Source organism: Muscardinus avellanarius, assembly GCF_963383645.1.
Source record: "Muscardinus avellanarius genome assembly, chromosome: 4".
In the NCBI taxonomy this organism is placed as follows: Eukaryota; Metazoa; Chordata; class Mammalia; order Rodentia; family Gliridae; genus Muscardinus; species Muscardinus avellanarius.
The window spans coordinates 63,119,903-63,138,906 of record NC_137789.1 but is presented as its reverse complement, the minus strand read 5'-3'; the positions used below and the strand labels follow the sequence as shown (position 1 = coordinate 63,138,906).

The 19,004-nt window shown below is 39.9% G+C and overlaps 1 protein-coding gene across 1 annotated transcript; it reads right to left on the bottom strand.

The window, feature by feature from the left end:
* Positions 1-474: 474 nt before the first annotated feature.
* On the bottom strand, positions 475-5,737 carry LOC308262706 (deoxycytidine kinase-like; the record flags this gene model as incomplete). The annotated part of the gene is made up of 2 exons (XM_080695331.1): positions 475-708; positions 5,189-5,737. The coding sequence occupies 2 exons, from the start codon at positions 5,735-5,737 to the stop codon at positions 475-477; spliced, it is 783 nt and encodes a 260-aa protein (XP_080551457.1).
* Positions 5,738-19,004: the final 13,267 nt, after the last annotated feature.

The following is a 19,004-nucleotide window of genomic DNA, read 5'->3' as shown; positions in this document are numbered from 1 at the left end:
ACTGACAGAAAACAAAACAAAACAAAACAAAAAACTTTAAATCCTAATTCTAGGAATTCTTAAATTAGACTTTTCAACTCATAATAAATAGGTACACAAATACACAGGATACACATCATTTACTAGGTAACATAATGTTTCTAGTTAAGAAACTGGTCACCCCTGAGGTGAGAAGTACCAGGAAACAGAGGGAAAAGACAGGAGAAGCCTGGGTCTTTTTTTATGTAGTTTACTACTAAGCTGATTCTGGAACCATCTACCTCCAGACTCCCTGCTACAAGAGATAATTACATGTCTTTGTTTTTTTTAAACTATAGAAAGGAGAGGGCACAGAAAGTGGTCATAAAGTTTTACATATGACTCATTAAAAATAGTTAAAACCGCAAGTCATAAATATGAGTATGGACCTATGAAGACACACAAGGCTTCTGAAGGATCTGGAAACATTTTGGCCGTCTGTAGTCTTCAGAAAGATTACAGAGTACTCAAAAACTCTTTGACCTTTTCAACCAGACTTTCATGTTTGTCTTTAGAGTCTTCATTAACATCCAGAGTTAGGACAGGCACCTCTTGTAGATAATCAAAGTTGGTTTTCAGCATTCTGTGCAGGAGCCAACTTTCATTTTTATAGTGAAGCTTCCCTAAATATTCAAGAGGAATGTCTTGCTCTTCATTTCTTCCTCGTAAATATATTCTACTTAAACATTTCTCTGGATGTCGGTCGCAGTGACGACTCTTACACGATCTTCCTCAAGCAGTTTTATTACCCCAGGTTCTTGTACAGTTCCCGTAGATCTTCTCCATCTTCTCTCTCCTCTCCCCAGAAATCCTCCCCTTATATAGAGCCCAACAACCAATCAGCAGACCGTTCACGTGTACAACTCATGGGCGCAGCCAGTCCATTGGCTGTTGCCCTATGGCATGCGGTGTTCCCGTGTATCTCATGCTCTTGTCGTCACTTCCTGAAAGCTGTTTACCACCTAAGCGCTCTGGGGAATTTCCGCTCAGCACCATCTTAGCTCTCGGACTTACTGGCTGATGGGCGGGGCCCGTCACAGTTCCCCCTTTTTTGTTTTTTCAGACAAGAGAGGACAGAGGACTCAACCCCTGTATGTTTGGAAGGGGCTTCTAGGCCCACCACCTTTTGCCAGGGACGGGACAAGAATCAGTGGCAACCCGTATGCAGTTGAGCATGCCCTCCTCGGGATGCACCCTCCCGGGGTCCCGAGTGCAGTCCTGGCTGGCATCCTGTCATTAAGACTTTCCCATCGCCGCAAGCCATATTTGAGGGGATTGTCCCAACTCCATGGCTGCAAATGCCTGAGCTATGAGCACTTGATTTGTAGCGCGCTGATGGATTAGTTTTCTAAGACAGTAGAGACATAAGATACACAGTAAGACCAGACAAAGACCAAGAGCACCCAGTCCAGCCCACTCCTTCAAATGACGAGCTGCTTGTTGGATTCAGGACATCAAGGTGCGGGCCATCACCGGGTCAACTCGAGTAATATTGGTTTTGATGATCTCCAACCGCAACTGTTTTGTCAAATTGTCAAATTTCGATGACCAGTTATCTGTAAGATATGCAGAAAGCTCGCGAGAAAGATTAGCGGCAATAGACGCGTTATCATTAATCATGACAAGGGGAGCTAAATCCGTGCAACTGCCATTTATCCCACAAAGAAACCACAGGTCAAATGGGTTAGAATGAAAGGCCATGGTCGGGCTCTGATAAGTAAAATTATAACCTGCAAAAGTAGAATTTGCTCCTGTGCCAATTTTAAGGGAAAAATAAGCGGGGAAAAACTTGAGCAGAATGACTCAAAGGCAATAGAAAAGAAAAAGCAGTCAAAAGCCCCCATTGTGGATCACTTCCTATCCTTGGAATCCACAGTATCATGGTCCCCAGAAGAATCAGTCGATGGCTCATCATCCTTTTGTTTCACCAGACGAGTCAGCCACTCTGGAACCCAGACAGGATCGGCGCCGTTCTGTGGAAACACACAAACAGAGCCTCTGGCCCATGTGAGCACTGGGTCAGGTCCCCTCCATTGCCCTGTGAGGGCATCCTTCCAACGCACGAAACCCTGGCTCGTACCCGAGGGGGCAAAATGACGATCGGCAGCAGTCTTGCCATTGACATCTAATTGCAAAAAATTCAAAGTAAAAAGGGCTAAGGATAGGCGCTGCTTCGGTTTCATATTGGTTCCAATTCCCTCTTTTTGTTTTATCAAGCATTCTTTAAGAGTACGATGGGCGCGTTCCACAATACCCTGTCCCTGAGGGTTGTACGGAAGGCCATGCTTTAGAGTTATTCCCATCTGTGAACAAAAGGATGTGAATTTTTGGGAAGTATAAGCCGGGCCATTATCAGTTTTTATTTCTTTAGGCATATTCCATGCTGCCCAGGCCTCAAGGCAATGATTGACAACGTCATGTGCCTTTTCCCCGGCATGAGCAGACGCATGAATAATTCCAGAGACGGTATCTATGGAAACATGGATATATTTCAATTTTCCAAATTCAGATATGTGAGTTACATCCATTTGCCAGAGATGTAGAGGGAGCAAGCCTCGTGGGCAAATGCCCACATGTGGGGGGTGTAAAAAAGGGGCACAGGCATTACAGGTTTTTACAATTTCCCGAGCCTGATGTCGAGGGATTTTAAATCGCTGTTGTAATGTTTTAGAATTTACATGATATTGACGGTGAAATGCCTGTGCCTGTTGCATTTGAGTAAGAGAAAAAATCATATGTATCTTGGTGAGTTTATCTACTAGATCATTTCCATATGTAATAGGGCCAGGTAATCCAGTATGTGCCCTAACGTGCTGGATAAAGAATGGTGTCTTTCTTAAATGTATATAAATCTGGATTTGGCTAGCCATAGAATGAATAGGAGTATGTAAAGAGAGTTGACCCGCGCATTCAAGCGATCTAACCAGATTAACCACATATTGTGAATCTGATAATAAATTGAAAGGAGAAGAAACTCTCTTAAAAATTTCTAAAACAATATTTAATTCAACCAGTTGTGGAGAGGTATGTGAATATTGGATGACAACAGGATTGCTTCCCTCTATTAGGTAGGCCCCCACACCAGTTTTGGATCCATCAGTAAAAATGTTAATTGCATTAGCCACAGGTTTGTTTTTAGTGACCAATGGGAAAATGAGAGGATGTTCCAGAACAAAATGTAACAATGGATCTTTAGGAAGATGATTGTCTATTTCACCACTGAAAGAGCACATAAGTATAGCCCAATCATCAATAGTGGCTACCAGCGTTTGTACTTGCAGAGCAGTGTACGGTACCACCAACTTATCAGGCGTTCTGCCAAAATGTTGGATGCACTGCTGAATGGCTTTAAGGGCAAGGCTTGCTACACTGGTGGGATAATATTCAACTACCTTTTGAGGGGAGACTTTGGGGTGAATCCAAAGAAGGGGTCCTCCGAGTTCCCTGCACACCTTCATCCACACCTCTAGGCCTTTATGTTTGTAAGGAGTAATGGCCTGTCTACATTCTTTAGTGTATTGCTCATAGACCAATTGTTTAATGAGCGGCATGGCTGCGTCAGGATCTCCAAAAATTCTTCCCGCAGCCTCTACTAGACGGGCAACGAAGTCTGAAAAGGGTTCAGTCAATCCTTGAGTAATCTTTGTGAGGTTACCAGATACCTCTCCTTTGCTAGGGAGGGCCTTCCAGGCCTGGGTAGCGAGTCTGTTGATTTGTTCATATACCTGTTGTGGATACCCAAGCTGTTGATTAGCAAATCGTCCTTGGCCCATCAGCATGTCTATATCCCAGGCTGGATTTCCTGCTGCTCGATTACGTGCAGCTTGTTCAGTGGCATATTCTATATAATAAGCTTTCCAATCCAAGTATTGGCCAGGATTTAAGGTGGCCCTAACTAAATTTTGCCAGTCTCCTGGGGTCATGGCATAGCGATGTAAACTCTCTATTATTGCTATAGTGAAAGCAGCTGATGACCCATATGTGCGAACTGACTCTGCGAGATGCTTAACTGTTTTAAAGTCCAAAGGCTCATGATAACGATTCCCCCCCTCCTGCAGCTGGAAAACTGGGAAAGCTTGATTTGCTAGAAAAATTCCCGCATCTCTCCACATCTGACTACTAAAAGAGACACCTTCTCCTGCTCCGGGCGCAGAAGGGTTATATGGAGGAGGCGAAATTTCCTCTTTAATCAGTTCAAAAGCTTTCACTTGTTTACAAATGGCCTCTAGTTCCTCCTCAGAGTCATCCTCCCCCTCTGACTCTGAATCCTCCTCACTGGCCACTTTAGAGGAAGTTGAACGTTCCTCTTTTACACCGTCTAAAGCTGCCTGGCCCTCCTGCACAAATTTTCTAAAGCGCCTTTCTTCCAAACAGGCACGAATCAGCCGACAAAGCGGCCGAGTCCCTCCTGTGACAATACCTTGTTCTTCGGCGCGTTCTACATCTCTTCCCAATTTATCCCAGCTTGCTAAAGAAAGATTCCCTGATACTGTAAACCATGGCGCTACCCTATCTATTTGTTCGAGAAAATCTTGTATTGTCTTGTCCCTAAGCTTTAGGCCTCTACTTTTCAACAAAGCTTTCAATGCTTTATGCAATGGGTGAGATGGACTATTCCCCATCTTGTCGAATCAGGACCAGCCCGATTCTCTAACTTGCTTACACTAAAAAATATCCTCCTTAATGGAGCCCCCTGTTGATCGAGGAAAATAACCCTCCGTAAACGGAGCCTCCTCCTCCCTTTTCGGAGTCAAGGAGTACTTACCAGCCAGCTGCCCTCGACTGCCGAGGTTCTGATCAAAGCGAAGGTCCCCGTACGGGCCACCACTTGTCGGTCGCAGTGACGACTCTTACACGATCTTCCTCAAGCAGTTTTATTACCCCAGGTTCTTGTACAGTTCCCGTAGATCTTCTCCATCTTCTCTCTCCTCTCCCCAGAAATCCTCCCCTTATATAGAGCCCAACAACCAATCAGCAGACCGTTCACGTGTACAACTCATGGGCGCAGCCAGTCCATTGGCTGTTGCCCTATGGCATGCGGTGTTCCCGTGTATCTCATGCTCTTGTCGTCACTTCCTGAAAGCTGTTTACCACCTAAGCGCTCTGGGGAATTTCCGCTCAGCGCCATCTTAGCTCTCGGACTTACTGGCTGATGGGCGGGGCCCGTCACATCTGGAGTATCTCTAAGATAAATGATCCCATCTAATTCAAGTCTTTGGCCAAATTGATTATTCATCCAATCATGCCAGTCTTGATATACTGTCCACTCTGTTTCATTCATGCAGTCAGATTCATACAAATTAGATGCAAAAATATACCTGTCACTATACACAGATCGTTCAAAAAATAATACAGGCTTCTCTGCATCTTTGAGCTTCCCATGGAGCGAGGCAAGCTGAGCTCGTATTGGACTGAGACAGGCATATGACCGGAAGGTGAAAGACCATCTTTCAGGTTTTTCATACATCATCTGAAGAACATTCCCACCACTCTTCTGAGATGTTGTCAGTTCCTCAAATTTATCTTGAGTACTTTGAACATTGCACCATCTGGCAACAGGTTCAGGAACCACTTCCCAATCTTCACACACTAGTTTAAGGATATTCACAAATGTTGACTTCCCTGCAGCGATGTTCTCCTCGATGGAGATTTTCTTGATGCGAGTCCCCTCCCAACTGCTGGCCGGAGAAGGGCAGCTTCTCTTGGGCGGGGTGGCCATCCTGGTCCTCAGGCCGCCACGCGCTGGGCTGGGCAGTGACCTGGGCGCCTACCTGGTCCAGGACGCCGCAGGGGCCGGCGGCCTTGGGGGGCTGGGGCATTTGACTTTGGAGCGCGGAAGGCAGCAGCCCCTCCTCTTCCACCCCCTCGGCGGACCACGCGCCCCGCCCTCTGCGTGCAATCACTCATACTTTCTGTGTTTATCTTTTGCCATTTCAAACACACACATACACACATTAGCTGACCAAATTACCCCACAATGAAAAGTCATTGATTGTTCTCTATTAAGTGTGGAATGTAATTAGACTTTTTAGTATACAATGCCCTTTATAATTCCTTCCTTTCGGCTTATACAGCTTAAAATACTTCTCATCTTGCTTTTACTTTCTGTGTTCAGTTATACAGTTATTATTATGATTAGATTATTTACTCCAAAGATCTGTAAATAAAATTCTGTTTGTCCTTTGCAGAGCTGTGTTCAATAAGTAGTTATTGAACACCTGAGTTTTATACTAGAGGCCATGACAGATACAAATAATATAGGGCGACCATTGGTCCTGGTTTGCCAGGGGCACACACCTTATTTATGCCTGAAATCCAAGAACAAAATTTAATAACCTGTTTTTACTTTCAGTTTGGGTGATAAATTAGGAGATCTCCATTTATAGAAGGCACGGTTCTTGATGTCATAAAGGTACCATTTGGACACACATAGGAAACAACTGGAGAACAATACAAGATTCTGTGCAATCACTTACCATTCTGTTAGGGCCAAAAATGTGGGCTGGCAGAGCCAATTCAGGAGTAGGTTTAAGTCATTTAGAAAAAAGCTTAAGTGGCAAGAATATGAAGTTTGTATAGATGGAAGGTTGGCATTTCAAGAGAGGGAGAAAGAAGAATCATAGGAGTGGGAACTATGCATGTCAGTTTCATGTCCCACTGAGGAAGCCAATTAGAAGAGTGGGGAAATTAGTGTTTTGGATGAGTCACAGGCATATGCTGGAAAGGCATGAGCTCTAATTGGACCACAGTAGTAGTTGTAATGTCCAGAGAAGAAGAATGAGACTACATGGTAATGGTGATGATTTGAAAAACCTATCCCAGGGTGATGAGTGGGAGAGTTGCTTGTCCTCTGTGGGAATAAAATGTTGAGATACTCATGGAAAAGTTGCTCATTGTATAGTGTCCACCGAGATATAAGTCCTTGTTAGTAAGACTCAGGCTTGCATGCTGCTATCCCAGGGGACCCAGTTACACAGTATGGATTGGTAATGATTCTTGTCATAGGACTGATAGGACAAGAAACCATTGCTTGAGGAACAACATTTGGTATAAGATGATGTATCTCTTCAAGGGGCCAAGAAACCTACACAGTTCCTATTAATGAGAAAAATAATAGAAATAAAAATGCAGTGATGTATCCCACATGGCCTGCTTCATGTTTTACAATGCAGCTGCAGGTGATCACTCCTGTTCTTTCCTTTGCTGCACTTTGCATGTTTATTATACACCCAGGCAAATATTTCTTTTATACTCTAGTTCTGCTTCCGGACTGGAAATTTTTTGTGAGCAGAATTAACACCTGAAGAATGATAACCATAAGATGTTTCTCCTTTCAACTAAGAAGACCACATGGTATTTTCTGTTGGATATTAGTGTATTTTACTCTTTATGCCCCCTTCAGTTTCTAATCTTATCTAAATTGGCAGTCAACAAATACTAACATTTATGTACGATGTCTATCAATTATTTGCATTTCCTCAATGTTTTTTGTTGTTAATTATAGAAGGAAGGCCACAAACAGTCAACTTGAATGGGATTTTAAAATATTTTTATTGGTGCACTGTAGTCACATATCATAATGAAGTTTAGAGTGATAGGGACATGCTTGTACTTGGTGAGCTTTCCCCTCCACCCCACCCCACCCCACCCCACTCCCTTTCCTTTCTCATAGGCCTGGTTTAAATTATTGTGTCTCAAGCCGGGCGTGGTGGCACATGCTTGTAATCCCTGCGCTTGGGAGGCTGAGACAGGAGGATCGCACAGGTTCTAAGCCAGCCTTGGCTACTTAGTGAGACCCTGTTTCCAAATAAAATATAAAATAGGTCTGGGAGTATAGCCTGGAGGTAGAAAGCCTCTGGGTTCCACCCCTAGTACCACCAATAATAAATAAATAAATAAATAAATTATTGTGTCTCACTAACAAGCTGTGTGACCAGTCACAAATTATTTCTCTTCTCTAAGACTGTCTGTAAAATAAAAATAATAGATCATACCACATAAAGTCCAGAAGACAACTAAGAGGAGAACAAACAGTATTTCAAACAGAAGTAAAATCTCAACATGTTAGGAATTAAAAATAATATCTCAGTAATCACACTGAATGTAATGCCCTCAACTCCCCAATAAAAAGACAAAGTGGCAAAATGGATTAAAAACCAGAACCCATCTATATGCTGCTTGCAAGAAACACACCTCACAAGTAAAGATAGCAACAAACTTAAGGTAAAGGGCTAGGGCAAGGTAATCCATGCCAATGGAACTCAAAGACAAGCAGGAGTTGTAACTATGATATCAGATAAGTTAGACTTCAAGCCCAAGCTTATTAGAAGAAACAAAAAAGGTAACTTTTTACTGGTAAAAGGAACAATACAGCATGAGGAAATAACAGTAATCAACATTTATGCCTCAAACTTAGGTGCAGTTACTTTCATAAAACATACTCTTTGTGATATTAAGTTACATATAAATCACAATACAGTAATACCTGGAGACTTCAACACACCTCTTACGGCATTAGATCGATCTTCTAGACAAAAGTTCGGTAAAGACACCTCAGACCTAAAAAACACCATTAATCAGATGGACCTGTTAGACATATTTAGAATATTTCACCTAACTACAGCAGAGTTCACATTTTTCTCAGCTGCTCACGGAACCTTCTCCAAAATAGATCACATCCTGGGCCACAAAGTGAGCACTAGCAAATTCACAAAGTCAATATGATTATTAAATGAGATGTATATTTTATTTATTTATTTACTGGTGGTACTAGGGTGGAACCCAGAGACTTTCTACCTCCAGGCTATATTCCCAGACCTTTTTTTAAAATATTTTATTTGGAAACAGGGTCTTACTAAGTTGCTGAGAGCCTCACTAAGTAGAGGCTGGCTTCAAACCTGTGTGATCCTCCTGTCTCAGCCTCCCAAGCACAGGGATTACAAGTGTGCGCCACCACACCCAGTGAGATGTATATTTTAAAGAACATAAAATATACAGATGTATATTTTAAAGAACATACAGTGCCCGAAACATGGTAAGTATTATGTATGAAAACAGACTTCCTCCAAAAATAAAATTGACTCAGAAATAAAAGTTTTGGCATGGAGTAATGGAAATGAAAGAAATTATTTAAGCCAAAACATACCTTAAGAAAGACAAATACAATTGTAAAAGCAGGGGATGGTGAAGGGTTTACGGTTGGGGGAGAGAGGAAAATTAAAGTAAATTGTTATTTTCCTAAAATATTATTCGCAGTCCTCTGTCCCTTTTAGTCAGATCCATAGTATTCTATGGATCCAGAATATACTGCCTCTTTGAAGAGAATTGGGACTTCTCTGTCCAGGCTGGCAAATGTGGGTGATTCTTCTTTGATAATGACTCAATTTATGTAGGCATCTGCTGGCTTAAAACGAATAGAGAAAGAGGGGTATCTGAATATCCAATATTTAGAGACAGTGTAGGCTTGGCAAGGTAGACTTGAGTGGCTGAAGCCAAAAGTGAGGTCCATGTGACCCTCTGCTCCTTTTTGCTTTTCTGGCAGAACTGGGAAAAATAAAGGTATGAACAATTTCTAGATCATTCAAGTGATAGAATGGTAAAGTTGATATGTAGTCCAAAGGATCTATTTTAGATTTTCCTCTTTAGCTTAATCTTAGGACCTATGAATGAGTTTGGATTAAGCTTTGATGTCCATCGAGGGAATACAGCTGAAGGATGTGAGCCATAACTGGGAGGCATTATTGAAAGACAGGCATACCCAGGATGTTTCTTAAAAGGTACATTTTGGTCCAAACATTGGAGTTTTGGATATGAATAGGATTTGTGTGCCAGGTACCACATTGAAATTCAATAAACTTGTAAATGGGCCATGCCACACTTAAGCCATTCCCTGCTTAACACTGCTGCAGAAGAATATTCCTCTGTAACGCCTGCTTTTGCTGCAATTTTTCTAATACATAACTCCATTTATTGTATGTTATAGTGATTTTATTAATAAAACATTAGAAGGACAAGTTTTAAACCAATTGTAAATTTAAAAATTACTAAATTAACACATTAATTTTTATTCATATTTCTATTTATTTAATTAATTAACTTATTTATTTTTGGTACTGGAAATTGAATACTACAGCATGCTACCTCTGAGCTACTTCTTTAGCCTTTTTAGTTTTTATTTGAAAGTAGAGTCTTGCTAAGTAGTTGTGGCTGTCCTCAAACCTGTGATCCTCCTGTCTCAGCTTTCCAAGTAGTAGATTACAAGTGTGGGCCACCATGCATGGCTTTTACTTTATTTTTAATTCACAAGCATTTTGAGTAGCTAATAATTGAAAGGGATTTTATCTTTTACTATAGAAGTTATTTGTAAAGAAATATACTTTTAATTCCTAGGGCATCTGTGAAATGTATTCCAGTTACTGTTGGATTTCATCAAACATTTTTTTGTTGTTGTGGTGGTACTGGAGAGACGGAACCTGGAGGAATTTTTACCTCCAAGCTACATCCCAGCCCTATTTTTTATTCTTTATTTTGAAACAAGATCTCACTTATTTGCAGAGGGCCTCACTAAGTAGCTGAGACTGTCCGCAAACCGCGATCCTCTTGTCTTGGCCTCCCAAGTACTGGGATTACAAGAGTGCACTACCATACCTGGTTCACCAAGCTTTTGAGGAATAAAAGTCCTAGGAGTTTCTGTCTTGTACCTATACCTCCCATTCCCTGGAGTTTGAAAAATTTTCTGTACTTATTAATTTTTAGTGCTACTTTCTAAGCACAGTTTGGCATAAAAGTGACATTTCTTGGACTTTAAAGAAATGATGATGTCTGTGGCTTCTAATGGAAGGTGCTATGATAGGGTGAATTAGCTACTGCTGACCACAGTATTCTCTTAACATATGCATTAAGATTATTTCAGTTAATAGGTCCTTACATTCTATCAAACTAAATATTTGCAGGCCATTATTTATTTTGATTCAATTACTCGATTTATTTGCTTTCAATTTCTAGCTTCTTCCATGCAGCACACTGATGTAAGTACCTCAGAGACTGCCAAATATAACAGAGGACGCCACAGAGCTGGCTGCATCCACAGCACATCAATAACAGAGCTGACCTGGCATCTGACAGTGGGTCTATCAGCAAACCCATTATTAAAGTTTTAATAGCCAATGATGAATAAATAGGTTTAGAGTCTTCCTTGTTATCTTATTTAATATAAAAAGCATTGTTTGGAATTTTTTTTGTCTTTCAGATCACACATTAGTGTTTTCGAAGTAAAGCAATCAATAAATCTTTACATTAATTCAAACTGTACGAGAATTATAGACCAAACATAGAGGGTTATGGATGAGTTTTAAAAAGTTAAGTAGGAAGCCAACAAACCTAAGCATAAAAACCTTAGTTATTAGGACAGACTTAACATATGATGAATTCAAACTGAAGTAACTTGGCCCTGGAGTGGCATATGCATATCTCAAAGGATATTAGCTTGATGGATTGCTTTTGAATAGAGACCAATGTGTATACTCAGTGATGTGTTATCCTGGAACATACAAACAGCCACACATGACAGGCAGGTACAGGGACTTTGGCTCTTTGTAAGACCATGTCATACCAAGCATCTTACTTGATAACAGAATGAGGCCTCAGACCGAGGTAGAGTTAGAGCTCATATCTTATAATAAAAAAAAAAATCAACCCAAACCAAGCACACAATTGTTTATTATGTGGAGACAATAGAAAATAAATATCTTTTCTTGTAATAAGATGCATTTCAGTTCTTAATACTCTATTACTAAGATCATATTAGAATATAGGATATTACAATGGTAAGAGGGCCCATTGTTACCAAATGTATTTTTATTTATGAAAACTGTGAACTTTTGATAGGAATAAAATTCAGAAAGATATTATAAAGATGCATTTTCTTATATTCTCTGATGACAATGAAATTAGGCCAGAAAACATAGCATTTTTGTATTGATTACTTTTTCTATGGGAAATGTGTTAATAATAATTATTTGTATTAGGTTCATACCCTTTATCTCATTTGATTTTTTGTGATCATCCTGCATTATTAACACTTTCCAGTCCAAAGAATTGTTACTAGCTCTATTTTTAGATTGGAAAATGAGTCTTAGAAAGGTTAAATGAGAGGTGATTGTGCCAAGATTTGAACTTGTCTTTTAACTTAGCTGGAATGCTCTTTTCACTCCACGGTCCTGCCTCTCTATGTAATCACTATTGTCTGACAGCCCCATGAAAATCTGTAAGATTATATCACTGTTGACAACTAGGCACATGCTTTGAATAATTCTTGAGGGTCTTTTTTATATTTTATTTATTTTTATTTATTTTTATTTTTTATTTTTATTTATTTATTTATTTTTGGTCGTACTTGAAGGTCTTTTTTTTTTTTTTTTTTTTTTTTTTACACGTAGAAAACTCACAACCATTTAGAACTCCCTACAGATGTCTTAGGGGCTTGAAATGGTTCTGGGAAAAGAATGTAACTCTTCATCTAAGTTTGTCTGTTATTATTTCATTCATCATGTCTTTGGAGTTCCAGAGACCATTTTTCAACACTCTTCAAAGCATATTTTTTTAAAATAATACTCCTAAACCAGAGTGTTTGGATAAGTGACCTAGAATATGTGTTCATTTTATCACTTCTAGGAAGTTTTCTAAAATTATTTCTACCTAGTACACATTTTCTTACCAGCTCCTCTAGAAAGGCCATCTATTGCTCTTTACTTATTCAAGAGGCACTCTCGGAGGGAGAGCAAGTAGTTACCTGACAAAAGAACCCTCTAATATCATTTTATTAAATCAGGAATCCATTCATAATGTAAGTAGGAGGAAAAGTCAGATTCTATCAAACAACATTGCTTCTTAAGGGCCACAGCATTAAATACATGATTTATTCTTTTTTTGTATGTGTGTGGGTCTAGGGATGGAACCCAGGGGCATTCGACCTCTGAACTACACCCCCTGCCCTATTTTTATTCTTTATTTTTGAAACAGGGTCTCACTAAGTTGCAGAGGGCCTCACTAAGTAGCTGAGGCTATCTGCGAACCATGATCCTCTGGTCTCAGCCTCTTGAATGCTGGGATTACAAGCATGTGCCACCACGCCCAGCTGGTTTATTCTTTGTATACTCTTTTTTTTCTCCATCTTCCTTCTCCTCCACTTTTTTACCTGCCCCCTTATGCAGTCATTATGTTTGTTTTGAACATGATTTATTATGGCTTCAATTGGTAGGCAAACACAGCAAAATGACAAATTAGAAGTAGGTCAAGATAAAAGAATATAAATAATAGAAAGAAAAAATACTTGATTTAACACTTTATAGAAGAATACTAGGACCAAATGACTTGCTGGATTAATAATGAATACTCAAGCAATACAGAATATTGACAATGAGAATTCTCAGAAAGTTTAAGTTCTAAATATATTCATATATATGTATACATATACATATATATGTGTGTGTGTATATACACACGCACACACACACATTGTGTTGTATAAATTTTCTTCCTTTTTTGTGGTACTGGGGATTAAATCCAGAAGCCTTCTACTCTGAGATACAGCCCTTCCCCTATTTTATTTTTTATTTTGAAACAGGGTCTCACTAAGTTGCTAAGGGCCTCACTAAAATACCTGATGCTGGCTGCAAACCTGCAACCCTCCTATCTCAGCCTCCCAAGTACTGGAATTACAAGGGTGTATCACCATTTTGGGCTATTGCGTGCATTTTCTAACTTCTCCTAACTAACTGTAAGCTGTGGGAAGGTAAGACTGATTTACTCAGGAGTGCTGCTGATGGTACTACTGTTCTATCTGCATCTCAGGGATCTTACTACTTCAGGGATTTCTAGATGTATTATTCAGCTTTCTGTTGTAGGGGCTGAAATATCTGACATAAACCACTTGGAGAGGGAAAAGTTTATTTTGGCTCAGGTTTCAAAGGTCCCAGTCTATGGCTGGCTGGCCCCATTACTCTTGACCTGAGGTGAAGAAGAACATCATGGCAGAAAAGTTTGTCAGAGGAAAGCTACTCAATCATGGCATCTGGAAAGCAGAGAGAGAAGAAGGGGCTAGGCATAAGAATTATACTTTCAGGACACACCCTAGTGACCTGCTTCTTCAAACAAGGCCCCACCACCTAAAGTTTCCACCACTTCCCCTTAAAACCATCAAATTATTAATCCCTCAGTGGATATATTGACTGATAAGGTCAGAGCCCTTATGATCCAGCCACCTTTCCAAAGGCCCACCTCTGAACATTGCTGTATTGAGAACACCAAACCCTCAACACAAGGGGATTTGGGGGACATTTCATATCCAAACCGTAACAGACCTCAGTGTCTTTGCCTAAGAAGTTTCTTTATACTGAGAAACCCACTATGCTCATGAGAAGGAATTAACACCACTCCATATCCCCCAGACCCACTTAACCAAAGAGGATGATAATTGGTGTATGATTCCCTCAGCTCTCTTTGCCTTAGATGGTGTGCCTCTATGATGCACGTTTTTTCAGATGCTCTCTCTGGGACTAAGCTCCATTATTCATCATAGCATCTGGTTCACTTGCTTTTATTATCTGCTTTTGTTTTCTTCTTTCACTTCCCCACTCTTTTTTTTTTATAGTTCTGGGGATAGAACCCAGGGGTTTTCTACCTCTGGGCTATACTCCCAGAACTTTTATATTTTATTTGGAAACAGGGTCTCACTAAGTTGCTGAGAGCCTCACTAAGTGGCTGAGGATGGCATTGAACCTGCAAAATCCTCCTGTCTCAGCCTCCCAAGTACTGGGATTACAAGTTTGTGCCACCTTGCCCAGCTCACTTTCCCACTCTTTGACTAAATAATTTACTCAAGCATGAAACTTCATTTTAGGGTCTGATTTTGGGGAGACTCAAATTAAGACAGTCATATGTCTTAGAGCCTACCTCAGAACCTGACATACTTTTTTAACATTCTGATTACCTTATTTATTTTGAGCACATACATAATCTGAGCTGTTTCCATCAATTTCACATTCTGTTGCTCTAGCCAGGGTTTTGCAGCTCTCTCCTTTGGAGAGCTGTGATAAAAATCCAGGTCAAGAGCAAGGGTGAGAGGGAACTTGTTTCCTATCACCTCTTTTCCTACATAGGTTCCCAAAGTGGTCCACACTGCCCCCGCTAGGGGTAAGGGAATGAAATATAGATGCCTAGAAAAATAAAAATTTGTTATTGCATCTTCCTGTGTATTTGCTTAAAGAAGGTAGACTTCCATGGGGGCACTGAATAAATTTTTACTGTAAAGGGGGGTGATAAACCAAATAGATCTGGGAACTTCTACAAGAGCTTAGAGCAAATCCTCAGTGACTAGCTGTGACCTCCAAGCTCTGGTGGGACTTCTGGCTATTTTAGGCCCTCAGTGGTGCCACATTCATTCAAAATACAGATATATAGCTTTAACTGAAAGAGTTAGCAGCTTTGGTTCTATACTTTCGTATGTCAGTGGCTGGCTGGATCCACCCATCTACTGTCCTATTTAGCTGAGGTTCTTGTTTTCCCATTTCCACCCCTGACTGCCTTCCTCATTTATGTCACCTGCTTGCCACCTGGGCCTGAGGTCCCTGTTGGCTTTTTAAAGCTATCTTATGTTTTCATATGTCCTTTTTGCTGGAGGCAATTGCAGGGAAGTATGGCAGTCTCTTCTTATTGCTCCCTCTGTCTCTAGTGAAGACCACTCTTCATGGCTAAACATTATCTAGAGGCCCAGAGGCCCAGGAAAAGGCTTAAAGTTTATTTGTATATAAAAAAAGGTAAGGACTGTAGGAATCAGCTAAAGTTTAGCCTGGGTGGCATGTCTATGAGAATAAAAGGCAGGAGACACTCTTTTAATTATAGAAGGACATCACAGTTTGAATGCCACTCCTGTGCTTGTTTCTGTGGAGCATAAAGCACTTTTTCAGAACTGAAAGGCTCTGTGCTCTCTACCTTGCTTCATAAACATTCCCAAGACAGGCCAATTATATCTTTTAAGTAAAGAAAAGCCAGCTGTCTACAAGTCCCCCCAAAGCATGGCTCGCTTGCCAAGCCACAGGCCCAATAAACGCTGAGATGATTTCTAAATACTTCATCTTCTCTGTTTCATTTTAATTAAATAAATGTACCACCTATATTACAATTTTAAGGTACTCCGAAATCTTACTTTAGCTCTCTCTGGGGCTTTGTGAAGAACAGTGCCCTTGTATAATATCGAAACCCATGTTTTCACCAGTGGTACCAGTCCTTTGGATCAGAAAACCCAGTAGACTCAGGATAGTTGAAATTTACAAGATTCTCTGGCAGCATCTTTCATGACCTGAATGGGGACAAAAGGAAAAACAAACAAACAAACAAATAAAAACCCCAACTGGATGATGGGGTAGTGAGACCCATTATCTATTGAATACCTGCTCTGAGAAATTTCTGGTAAATTTATGTCAATTGGGAGGAAGTTTTAGTAGACATTTTCTTGATATTGTCATATTCATTGTATTTTTGAGCAAAATTGTGGGGTTTTTTTGTGGTACTGGGGATGGAACCCAGAGGCATTCTACCTCTATGCTACTCCCCAAGCCATACTTTTTATTCTTTTTTTTTTTTTTTTGAAACAGGATCTCACTGAGTTGCAAAGGACCTCACTAAGTAGCTGAGGCTGTCTGAGAACTGTGATCCTCCTGTCTCAGCCTCATGAATGTTAGGATTACAAGTGTGTGCCACCAAACCTGGCTAACATTGTGTTTTAAACAGTAGTATTGTGGCCTATTTCACATAGAATATTTATTGTATTTTATTAATAAATTGTTTAGTATCAGAGTAGACCTTTTGCAAAGTTTTCAGATGAGTTAAAGTTTAGAATATATTGTGACAAATGCCAGGATGAGGATCTTGCTAGATCTTGAGAGGATAGAATAATGAGATGGAATCATTAGATTTATTACATTTAAGAGGGAAATCTATGCTCTCCTACAGTTATCTGGAAGGAAAAGCATGTATGTCCAAAAATAACCATTGCACAAGTCTAGTTGAAGAAGTTGTGTCTTTTTAGCCACACACTGGAAGAAGATTATAGTCAACTGAAAACTTGGCGAGTCAGCAATATGCTGCGACTGCCCCAGAGCCATGCAATCCTAAACACATTCCTTAAAAGATTTTTGTCAAGAGCAATACAAAAGATAGTCCTATATCACTAAGCACATTTAAAACCACACCTGAAATCTAGTGTGTGCTTCTGATGCCCAGGGTTAAGCAGAATATTGACAGACCAGAAGCAGTGTTAGTGGACAGGGTCTAGATGAGAGAAGTTTAGAATGTATGATTGACTTGTGAATTGAAAGACTAGAGGCAGAGTAAGGGCAGAACAAATATTTCCCGCATGGCATAACACTAGAAGGAGAGACATTTATTTTTATAGGAAGACACATTTTATATTTAGAATGGGTGATGAGTTAGCTTTTTGTCACTGTGAGAAAAGGCCTGAGAAAAATAACTTACAGGGTGAAAGTTTATTTTAGATCATATTTTCAGTTCATGGTTGGCTGGCTCCACTGATTCTGGACCTGTGGTGAGCCTGTACATCATAGGAGAAGGGCATGGCACTGCTGCACCTGATGCAAACAAGCCAGGAAGTAGAGAGTGTGAAAGGAAGGTGCTGGGAACAAGATACAATCTGAGGACACAATCCTTCAACTAAGTTCCAGCTGCTACAATTTCAACCACCTCCCAATATTCCATTCAGCCACAACCCCGTTCATGAATTAATCCTTTGAGTAGATCAGAACCCTCAGGATCCCATGACTCCTTCTCTGAACATGGCTGTACTGGGAATCAAGCCTTCAACACAGGTCCCTTTGGGGGACACGTCATATCCAAACCATAAAAAGTGACAGGGATGTAAAACTAGATAAAGAAATGCTTTCTATGTACATAGACTAATTTTGTAGCCAAAAGTTTGACTTATCTAAAACTGTATTGGGATGTATCTGGAAGTATTCTTGTTATTACTTGGAAAGTTCAAGGAAGGCATATATATGCAGATATAGAAAAATCACCAGAGTTTTTACAAGATGATCTCCAAGTAGCCTTTAAAATTCTGAAAGTTCTTGAGTCGTAGAAACCTAAGAGTTAAAGGACCTTTAGTTGGTTTGATTTCAAAATAAAGTTCAACTTCTAACCTGTATTTTCCATTGAAATATACTCAATAAAATCTCTCATTTGTGTACTTGATGTATTATTAGGACATAAAGTTATCCACTCACTTTTAATACCGGTTTCTCAAACAATGGTGTTTGAATTGTATTTATTATATGAATGCAGGTTTTTGAATCATAGGAATTATTTGGTGACATTACTATTAAGGCTAAACACACTAACAAATTTAGCACTGGGTATTTTATCCATGGACGTTTTCATGTACTTTGCTGTCATGTTTCTCTGTTCTCATAATACTATCTTTCTCAGATTTGTATGCTGTTGGAATACCAGGCTGTAATTGAAGTATCTTGTGTTCTGCAGAAAATTTGGCAGTTTTAGAGCCAACGGTGACTATATAATTTTTGTCACACATATTGTATGTATTTGAATACAAGAATTGGCATTTTCCTAATAAAATAGCAATAGTAATAGTCTTACTTTTCAATTTTGAACATGCTCATCTCTTATAAAGCTTTTATTGGTCATTGTGTCTTAATGTTTCATTCATTTTAGAGTTTTCATTTACTATTTCTTCTTTTCTACATTTGCATCTACATCACTGTTATTATTTTATTTAATTTATTGGTGCATCGTAATCATACATTATGATGTACAGAATGGTAGAAGCAGACATGCACTCATCACTCATTTAGCCTTTCCCCAATTTCTACCCTACCCCCTCCCTCTTTCTTCTTCTTGAGTTCAGCTTAGTGACTCCCTTTGATAGGTCTGTGCATGTACATCATGTGCATTAG